The sequence below is a fragment of the Mandrillus leucophaeus genome, unplaced genomic scaffold (genome assembly GCF_000951045.1).
Source record: "Mandrillus leucophaeus isolate KB7577 unplaced genomic scaffold, Mleu.le_1.0 Scaffold161, whole genome shotgun sequence".
NCBI lineage: Eukaryota > Metazoa > Chordata > Mammalia > Primates > Cercopithecidae > Mandrillus > Mandrillus leucophaeus.
The window spans coordinates 2,773,201-2,783,595 of record NW_012101599.1 but is presented as its reverse complement, the minus strand read 5'-3'; the positions used below and the strand labels follow the sequence as shown (position 1 = coordinate 2,783,595).

Genomic DNA, 10,395 nt, shown 5'->3' with positions numbered 1-10,395 from the left:
CCCCGGAATTCCTAACCTGAAGCTCTATCTCCCAATGTGACTGTATTTGGAGAAGGAGCTTTTAAGAAGGTAAAGTGGTGGCTCTCGCCTGTAATCCCAGGATTTCGGGAGGCCGAGGTGGGCGGAACACGAAGTCAGGAGATCGAGACCATCCTGGCTAACGCTGTGAAACCTGGTCTCTACTAAAAATACAATTAGCCGGGGGTAGTGGTGGGCGCCTGTAGTCCCAGATACTCGGGAGGCTGAGGAAGGAGAACGGCATGAACACGGGAGGCAGAGCTTGCAGTGAGCCAAGATTGCGCCACTGCACTCCAGCCTGGGCGACAGAGCAAGACTCCATCTCAAAAAAAAAGAAGAAAGAAGAAGAAGGTAAAGGTTAACATGGGGGCAAAAGGGTGAGGCCCTAATCTGTTAGGACTGGGGTCTTCATCTGAAAAGGAAGAGACACCAGAGATATCTTTCTCTCTTCTCTCTCTCTCCCCCCATCTCCCTCCTTCTGTCTCTCTCTCTCCCTCCCTCCCTCTCTCTCCCCACATGCATTTAATTGTGAAATTGAGGTATTTGTTAGAACATATATAGTGGCATTTTAATACAGTGTTATTCCTCTACTTAAAAAAAAAAAACCTACACAAAATTTTGATAAATTCTTTTTTGAGGATGAGGCCAGGCATGGTGGCTCACACCTGTAATCCCAGCACTTTGGAAGTCCTCTAGGCAGGTGGATTATCTGAGGTCAGTTCAAGACCAGCCTGGCCGACATAGCGAAACCCCATCTCTACGAAAAATACAAAAAATTAGCTAGAAGTGGTGGCGGGCACCTGTTATCTCAGCTACTCAGGAGGCTGAGGCAGGAGAATCCCTTGAACCCGGAAGGTGGAGGTTGTGGTGAGCCGAGATCACGCCATTGCACTCCAGCCTGCGTAACAAGAGCAAAACTCCATCTCAAGAAAAAATAAATGCACACAAAATTGGGATGTGCCCCTGTCTTTTAAGCAGATATAACTTTACCATTACTAAAATTGAGCCTCAGAAAAATTAAGCATGCTACACAAACTTAGTCAGAAAATGAATACTGAAATGGAAGTTTGAATCAAATATTATTTATTTTGAATACCATGCTAATGCCATAACTGCTGTAGAGAAGGCTCAGGTGCAGCCAGAGAGACACTAGCCCACTGACGGATGGACAGATGTGGGCAGGCTCTGTCTCGCTGAACCATCCACCACTGTCACAGCTGCCTGCAACAGACACATCAGATGACACTCCAGGCAAATAAAGGATTTTCGATGCGGACTTACTGGTTTTAACAATAGGTCCTGGGGTAGAGAAGTCCCTCAATCCTTTGTGCAACAAGTTTTGAGAAGCAGGTAAGCTATATGTTTTGTGGTTTTGTTTGTTTGTTTCATAAATGCATCTACAAGAAGACAATATTGACTGAACATTTAAAGGGCTAAAATATGCTTTGTGTTTTTATATGTGGAAACTACTTTCAACCCAATGACTATTTATTGTATCATAGCTTGTGATGTATTCTGTTCACGGCTTTTAAGGTGCATTGTGCCATGATCTACTACCATTCTAATTGCTTTAATTAACAAGTCATTACCACACTATTGTTACATCTTAATTATGCATACAGACAGGTAGACTTATTTTACATATGTGAACTAATTGTCAAAGCAAATGCAGATTGTATCTGCAAGTAAAGTCTTTTTCTCTCTAAAATTTCTAGGGATGTTCTTTAAGTGAAATTCATATTCAAACTGAAGATTTTAGTTCAAAGAACTGAGTGTAGATTAAAGGCTTTTTGTGATTTAAACATAGTCAAGAGTACACTGTGATATATCGTTGAAGTTATGCAATAAAATGTCTCTAACCTGCAAACTTAAATCTATCAAGCAGATGGCACAGTACTGAATTTGAAACCAGAAATACTGAGTTTTTATATAGATGCTTCATAGATTTCTTTTATGATAAGAGCACATAACTCTCCTAAACCTTACACCAACTCTTAAATAGGGATAATAAGTCCACATCAATGCTGATGCCTTAGCTATTGTTAAACTCTTACAGTACGATGTAAAGTGAAAGTACAATGTAATAACACTCCTAGGCCAACTTTGACCAGTTTTATACAGAAACATGTGCCAGCTTTTCTGTTTGCAAGGATAATATCAAAGCAAACACCAGAAAGTTACATCTTTGATGCATTTTTTCAAAATCATACACATAATAAACAAACCAAAGACAAATGATGAATACTATTTCAGAGAATATAAAGTATTCCCCTTTCTTCTTTTGCCAAGAAAATACAATATTTTCACCATTTTTATAGACAAAATCAATTTTATTTAAGCCGGGAGTTAACGTCTCATTGTTTTCATTGTTCTAAATAAACACCTTTTCCCTTGAGTATTATTCTAAAAATTTTGCTCTGATTTTTCATGGTTTTGCTAGTGATATGTGAGAAAGAATACAGATGGCATTTAATTATGAACAGAAAAAGATGTTAGGCCGTGCGCAGTGGCTCAAGCCTGTAATCCCAGCACTTTGGGAGGCCGAGACGGGCGGATCACGAGGTCAGGAGATCGAGACCATCCTGGCTAACACGGTGAAACCCCGTCTCCTGTAATCCCAGCACTTTGGGAGGCCGAGACGGGCGGATCACGAGGTCAGGAGATCGAGACCATCCTGGCTAACACGGTGAAACCCCGTCTCTACTAAAAAATACAAAAAACTAGCCGGGCGCAGTGACGGGCGCCTGTAGTCCCAGCTACTCGGGAGGCTGAGGCAGGAGAATGGCGTGAACCCGGGAGGCGGAGCTTGCAGTGAGCTGAGATCCGGCCACTGCACTCCAGCCTGGGCAGCAGAGCGAGACTCCGTCTCAGGGGAAAAAAAGAAAAAGATGTTAAATATCATTAGTCATTAGAAATTTGCAAATAAAGACCACAATGACTTATTTATATATAGATATCTATCTATCTATCTATCTATATATATATCTCAGAATGGCTAAAATAAAAACATCAAATGCTAAGGAGCATGAGTAAAAACTGGAGCTTTCACACATTACTGGTGGGAATGTAAAATCGTACAGCTATGCCAAAAAGGAGTATAGTAGTTTCTTAAGAAACTAAAGGAACCCGAGTCCCCAGGCCCGCAGTCTGGGCCAAGGTCACTGGCCCTGATCAATCAGAATGGGGTCCAGGGGCCTTCCTGGGGCCCTCCAGTGTCCAAGGTGCCCTTTGGTGGCCTTGTCTGCCCCTCAGCCCCTGAGCACGCCCCTCTGTCCCTCCAGTCGTCCCTGTCACAAGGACATCTGTCACACAGCCATGCCCCACCTCCTGCTTTCTGGAGATGCCAACTGCCCGGGGTGCTCTTAGCCCTGCCCTCCCCATCTCTGGGTCCTGACCAAGGTGCTCTAATGGATACCCCCTGACTCAGGTCTCAGGGAGCTGCCAGCACCCTGGGGTCCCCTGAAGCTGAGACCCAGCAAGACACATGCGGCCTGAGGCTCCCACTCTCCGGCTGGCAGAACCCAGAGGTGGGAGCACACTGGAGTGTCCTTCAGGGCGTCTTCACCCCATGAGAGGGCTGGGGGCTTTGGGAGTTTGCAGCTGGCAGGAGTGAGGGCCCACTCTCCTATCTCTGATGCATCCTTGGTCAAGTCCTGTCCCTCAGCCTGCAGGGCCTATTGCGGTCACCAGGTGAATCTGTGTTCCCTCAGACTGGGAGCCGCAGGCAGGCAGCGCCCCCTGCCAACGACTTCAGGGCACCTGGAAGTGGAGGCTGAGAGGTCTCCCACTTCGCAGAGCTGGGCTCTGGCCCACAGGCCTTCTCCTTGGCTCAGGTGGTCTCTCGGGTTCCTGGGCTGCAGATCAGGGAACAAACATGGGCAGCTCTGCTCTGCTCTGCCTACAGAGAGGTGCCCAGTGAATGCAGGTTCCAGACAAAAGGTGGAGCCTGGCATCCTGCCCTGTGTGGGCTCCAGCCTGCTGCCGCCTGGGGAAACTGAGTCACGGTGCGGCTCGAGGTTGTTTCTCAGACCACTCCAGCCCCTGAGGTTCCCCTGACCTCCCAATCTTGACGACGGATAGTGAGAAGAGGTTCCCAGGCCGCCTGCCACAGGTTCTGGCTCGGCCTGGGTTGGGGTAAGTCTCTGGGATATTGTCCTCAAAGCCCCATCAGGAGGCTGTGTCAGGCCAGGCGCACCGTGGTGACCACAGCATGGAGTGAGGGTCTGGCCGCGGGAGAGGTCAGGATCGGGGGAGGTCAGGTCCAGTGGGAGGACACTGGCGGGCACACAGTGGGGATGGACAGACCCTGGGTGGGTGGGAATGGCCCAGGAGGAGCCCCTGTGGCCGGAGTGAGGGTGGGGGCTATGGTGGGAGAGAGGGTGAAGGTGGAGGGAACAGGGGCCCAGGGGCCTGTGCTGTAGGAGGGGCATGGACTTCCTAGTGAGGACTCTCTGGTGGGGAGTCTCAGGGAAGAGGAGGCCGGAGGGGCTGGGGGTCCCCAGGACTGCATGCGCCAAGCAGGCTCAGGGGAGGCCAAGCCAGGAGCCTCAGGCTTCTCACCGCCAGGCCAACGCCGCCCTCCGCTGGCCGCCTGGGGAATCGCGCCTAGGCTGGGGCTCCCCTGACCCCAGGTTTGCAGGACTCCCATGTGTCCTGGGGCGCTTCCTGTCCATCCAGCCTCTGCCAGGCAGCCTGGCCCTAGGTGGCTTTGAGGGCAGCCTCCGCAGCACAGGACCTGCCTCCACCCTGTGGGGCAGATTTGGGAGTCTGACTCTGGACACTTACCCAGAGGCTGAATTCAACTCCCCAGCAAAGAGCACGCTCAGACTCCCTCCCCGCTGTGCCCAGCCTGAAGGGACCCTGGCTGGGACTTGGAAGGAGGAGGCCAGAAGCCAGGGCCTGGCTCTCAGGCACTAGGTCCGGGAGCAGATGGAGCAGAGTCCCTGCAGGAACTGCCTCAGACTGCCCCGGAGGAGGCCTGACCTGGGACCCTCTCTGTGCTACTAGGCTGCCGTTGGGGTCAGGAGGGCAGGGAGGGCAGCCACATGTACAAAGGGAGACATCAAGTAACACTGTCAGTCAGCACACCCAACACCCACACGACAGCCACACCCCTGTGCCCTGAGGGGGCTGCAGGTGGGCAGAGCCTCCTCTGTCTTTTTCACCCTGAGCTGCCCACAGGACAGGTTCAGAGAGCCAAACCAGGAACAAATGGATGGACCAAGGAAGGGGCTAGGGCAGCAGGTCCCCACCCACACCCTAAACCCTAAGGGTGGGACACAGAGGCTGGCGACAGGCTGGCCCCAGGATCCTCTAAGTGACAAGAACCCTTGGCCACTGCTGATTGCGCCGAGGCGGGGACAGGGATGGTGGGGCTGGGGCTGCCTGGCCCTTTAAGAGGGCAGTTCTGCCTGCCACCCTGAATGCCCCCTCCCCCAGCCACTGGAGAAGGGATCCCGTTTCTTAGCAACAGGAAGCTCTTGGTTGACAGTGTCACCCAGGCGACTGGGAGCCGCGTCCTGCTCTGGGACTGAGCCTCTGGAGCTGCCCCGCTGACCGCACTGGGCTGATCGCAACCGGCTGGCCACACCCCTCACTCCCCTGGCCCTGGTGGGCGGCTGGCACCATGGCGCAGACGGACGTACTCCTAACCAAAGAGCCGGCCCCGCAGACAGTGCCGCCCTGCGAGCTGCCCGCCAAAGAGTACGAGGTGGCCCGCAACACAGGCGCCTACACGTCCTCCGGGCTGGCCACCGCAGGCTTCCGCACCGCCAAGTACCTGCTGGAGGAGTGGTTCCAGAACTGCTATGCTCGCTACCACCAGGCCTTCGCGGACCGCGACCAGTCGGAGCGGCAGCGGCATGAGAGCCAGCAGCTGGCGTCGGAGACCCAGGCGCTGGCGCAGCGCACGCAGCAAGACTCCACGCGCAGGGTTGGCGAGCGACTGCAGGACATGCACGGCTGGAAGTCGGAGATGCAGCGCGAGGTGGAAGCGCTGGCTGCGGAGACCGACCTGTTGCTGGCCCAGAAGCAGCGGCTGGAGCGCGCCCTGGACGCCACGGAGGTGCCCTTCTCCATCGCCACTGACAACCTGCAGTGTCGTGAGCGCCGCCAGCACCCCAACCTCGTGCGCGACTATGTGGAGACGGAATTGCTGAAGGTGCCAGCAGCCTTTGGTGGCCGGGACTTGTGGGCGCAGAGAGGAGGGGCCCCCGCAGTTCATGTGGACAAGCCAGGTGGCTGCTGCAGGCATGCGGGAGCCCAGCCCTCTGCACTTGGGAACCCTGAGTCCCGAAATCTGGCCCTTAGTGACAGACCAGGAGGCAGCTTTGCCCTGGAGGGCCCCTGACTCCCAAGCAGTTGTTCCTCTTTTGGGCTTTGTCCTCCAATCCCTTTGAGTGCTGGCACAGTCATCCTCACCCTGGGCTCCCTGAACTGAGCCACAAGGCACCTCCCCAAAGACCATAGCTGGCTGGGACAGTTGTTCCCGAGGTGGAAACCCAGGCCTGAGCTAGCACTGCGGGTGTGGACAGCTAGGGTGGGGTGGGCTGGGAGCCACCGCTCCCATTCATCCTATACAGAGCCCGGGCCACAAAGATCTGCACCCGCAGGTCCCCTCTCCTCCATGTCCCCTGTAACTTCCGAATCCAGCCCAGCTTGTCACTGAGGCAGCCTCATAGGGTGAGAAAGTAACTCAGTCCTGGCCCTGATGCTGGCTCTGGAGAATTCTCTGACCTCTCAGAGCCTGGGGCCTCCCTGAGAACCACTGCAAGCCCGTAGACATTCATGAAAGATGTGGGGTGGGGGCAGCTGTTCTCCTGCCACACCCCCAAGCTCAGGCAAGAACCCTTGAGTTCATTCCTCCCTTCATGCCTTCCCTCCTCCCTCCCTTCCCCAGGCCCCTCCCCCTGCACCCTCTCAGTGCCTCAAGAACTCCTACAGCTCCCACAAACCCTCTGCCCGCACCAAGGGCACCTGCCCAGTAATGGAGACACTGACAGTGCAGGAAGAGGCAAACCCAGGGACAGAGGGGCGCAGGACTCGGGCCCTGGCACACACGGAGGTAGCCGGTGGTCAAGGCAAAGACCCCAATCACAGGGAAAAGGCTTGTTCCTACACACAGAAAATTAAACTGGCCAGGCAGTAAGAAGAAACACAGGATCCTCCTCCTGTTCTTGCTGTGAGCATGGCCTTTCCCAGCACAGATCCCTGAGGGGCAGCCTGGGCAGGCATCTAGGCCCCTAGAGTTTGGTTCCTCAGGGGCTGTTCAGGCACCAGGGGCAGGCCAATGTTCCTGGGTGCACTGAGGGAGCAGCAGTGATGACTCCTAAAGCCTGGGGCGTGGGAACTGCCGCTGAGGGACCTTCCCAGCAGCCCATGGAAGGCCCTGGAGGGAAACACCCCACTTACAACTCACCAAGGAGGATGCCCAAAAGCCCAAGATAAACCCAGTGAGACAGCAGAACTTGCACAGTCAGAGCTCAGGCCCCGGCACTCAGCTCCTTCGGGTGGCTCAGGTGTTGACGAAGGCCAGCAGCAGCTGGGCCTGCTGGGATCCTCACCAGGGACTGGCTCTGGTGCTCAGGGCGTCTCCTTCTTCAGGAAGCCGAGCTCATCCGGAACATTCAGGAGCTGCTGAAGAGAACCATCATGCAAGCTGTGAGCCAGATCCGGTGGGTCGAGGGCTGCCCAAGGGATGACTCCTGACCCCACCCACGGCTGGTCCTGGGGCAAGGCATTGAACGACAGGACCCTGAGGCCCAGGGCAGGGGCTGCCCCAGGTCAAAGTGGGAGCACAGGGCTGGGTGGGGGAGGTTCCGGCCCAGCCTGAGGTTGAGTGGCCAGAGCCCAGTCCCACCTCTGCTCTGCAGCCTCCCAGTCTGGGCGGCTGCTCCTGGTCACTGCTGAGCATGAGGGCCGCCCAGGACAGGCTGGCCCAGAGTTCCCTCCTGAAGCGGGCACTGGGGCCCAGCCTGCAGCAGGGACAGTCCCCAGCAGGGCCCTCCCTGGGCACATACCAAGGCCTTGCCCCACCTCGCCCCAGACTGAACCGGGAGCGCAAGGAGACCTGCGAGATGGACTGGTCGGACAAGGTGGAGGCCTACAACATCGATGAGACCTGCGGGCGCTACCACAGCCAGAGCACCCAGGTGCAGGCTCATCCTCACTCCACCGCCTTCCAAGAGAGGTGGGCCCCAGCTCTGACCCCGCGCTTGCCCTGGCTGTGGACTTGCCTCCCTCCACCTGGGGGCCTCAGCGGGGCTGCTTCCCCCAGCCTGGCCCAGAGGCCCTCGCCCCCGAGGGCACTTGGGAAACTTTCTACCCCGGCATGAGCAAGCGAGCAAGACCCCCTCAAGTGCCCAGCGCGTGCACAGCCAGGTCGCGGGGAGACAGGACAGGGTAGGGTGGGTCAGCCCCAGGCGCCGGCAGGACTGCGTTTCCGTCCACGGCCAGCAGAGGGCGCGCGACCACCGCCCACTTGAGCGCAGCAAACTCCCGGGCGCAGGAAGGGGACCCGGGCGCCGGGTGCTAGGGAAGGGGGCTACGGGGGCCGGAGGTGCTGCAGAGGCGGCCTTGGGGGCGGCGGTGCTGGGAACGGGATCGCGGGGACGCGAGGGGACTAAGCGCCCGAAGTGGGTAGGGTGTGGGGGGACTCAGGGGAGTTGTGGGCCGGGGGGCACTCGGGGACGGGGAGCCTGGGGGACTGGGCTTCGTGGGGCGGCACGGGCTGCATCGGAGTCCATGCGGGTCCTCCAGGAGCACGGGGCGCAGACAAGGCATGGGGGCGCGGCAGGACCCCCGGCCTTTGGCAGAGCCTCCCCGCCATCCCCTGGCTGTCCCCCAATCCGCAGCGCCTCCACCCCGGAGACCTGGGCCAAGTTCACGCAGGACAATCTGTGCCGCGCCCAGCGCGAGCGCCTGGCCTCGGCCAACCTGCGGGTGCTGGTGGACTGCATCCTTCGCGACACCTCCGAGGACCTGCGGCTGCAGTGCGACGCTGTGAACCTGGCCTTCGGGCGCCGCTGCGAGGAGCTGGAGGACGCGCGGCACAAGCTGCAGCAGCACCTGCACAAGGTGGGGCGCCCTGAACCCCCAAGACGGCTCCCGCGCCTGCCCACCACTCTGCCCCCGCATCACCTGGCCTGGGCCTTCAGCACCGCTCTCCTCTGCCCCACTTACCCCGAGGGACCCCAGAAGCAAGTGCCACCTCTCCGTAAACCTGTGTAAAACCAGGCGACGCTGGGTATGATGGGCGGGTGTTGCCACCCCCATGACTAAACAGGAGGAGCTGTGGGGAGGATGGCGGCAGCAGGTGGTCTGGGGAGCACTGACCTCCCAGGGGTCCCCGAGAATCCTGGCCTAGCAGGCAGGGCTCTGATCTAGGGTCTCAGCGTGGCCTTTACCGCCTCTGAGTGCCCAGTCCTTGAGCAGGGTTTGGGTCCTGGTGACCACCAAGGATGGTAGTTCTTAGACCAGAGCTAAGGGACAACAGGCTGCCTGACTCTTCCAGAGCCCGCTGGGGCCCCGTGCACATTGTTCCTTCATTCATGCCTCCCTGGGGCCACTGGTCAGGACTGCCGTCTGGACACAGCCCCAGGACCTGGGCAGGACCAGCCTGGTATCGGCATTCCATATGCCCGGGCATGAGGGCACAGGCCCAAGGGCACTGTCCTGTCTGCAGACACTGCGGGAAATCACAGATCAGGAGCACAACGTGGCGGCACTGAAGCAGGCCATCAAGGACAAGGAGGCCCCTCTGCGCGTCGCCCAGACCCGGCTGTACCTGCGCTCACACCGGCCCAACGTGGAGCTGTGCCGCGATGCAGCCCAGTTCAGGTGCTGCCTGTGCCTCTGAGGCAGTCCCAGGTGGCCCGGTCCACCACCTCCCTGCTACTCTCTGATCTCAGCCTCCAATAAACACCCCAACCCCCCACACACATCCCCCGCAGGTGCTGAGAGGGGAGGGAGACTTTGGGGCCACGCTCAAGCACACCTTAAACACACAGACATGGACATGACCCTGGGCAGGTGATGGGTGGGGGGCTCCCAGTGCCAGGGACCTGTGCCCACGTGGTCTCACCCCACCCTGTGCTGCCTCATCTTCCCGGGAGGAAGCTCCTGCAGACAAGGTGAGCTCCAGGAGGCCACAGGGCCAGAGAAGCCAGGCAGGGCCGTTCCCTGCTGCCCTGAGGGTGCTGTCCACACCTCTGGTGGAAAGTATGACCTACGCTCGGGCTCCAGGCATAGATGGGCCGTCCTTTTGTTTCCCTTGTTAACGGATGCCCAGTGGCCCCTGCTGAGCCTAAGTACCTTTCTTCCCTGCCCCTCAGTTCCTTCAAGGAACTGGGGGCCTCCCTCCGTTAAACATCAGGAATG

At 57.4% G+C, this 10,395-nt stretch overlaps 1 protein-coding gene across 1 annotated transcript in view; it reads left to right on the top strand.

Annotated features, from left to right (window-relative positions):
• Positions 1 to 5,644: 5,644 nt before the first annotated feature.
• Positions 5,645 to 10,395, top strand: part of LOC105536608 (tektin-4) — an 11,009-nt gene continuing 6,258 nt past the window's right edge. Inside the window, exons 1-5 of the mRNA XM_011976013.1 lie at positions 5,645 to 6,178; positions 7,621 to 7,691; positions 8,063 to 8,206; positions 8,871 to 9,093; positions 9,701 to 9,855. Coding sequence (XP_011831403.1) covers positions 5,645 to 6,178; positions 7,621 to 7,691; positions 8,063 to 8,206; positions 8,871 to 9,093; positions 9,701 to 9,855 — 1,127 coding nt within the window. The remainder of the gene's footprint in view (positions 6,179 to 7,620; positions 7,692 to 8,062; positions 8,207 to 8,870; positions 9,094 to 9,700; positions 9,856 to 10,395) is intronic.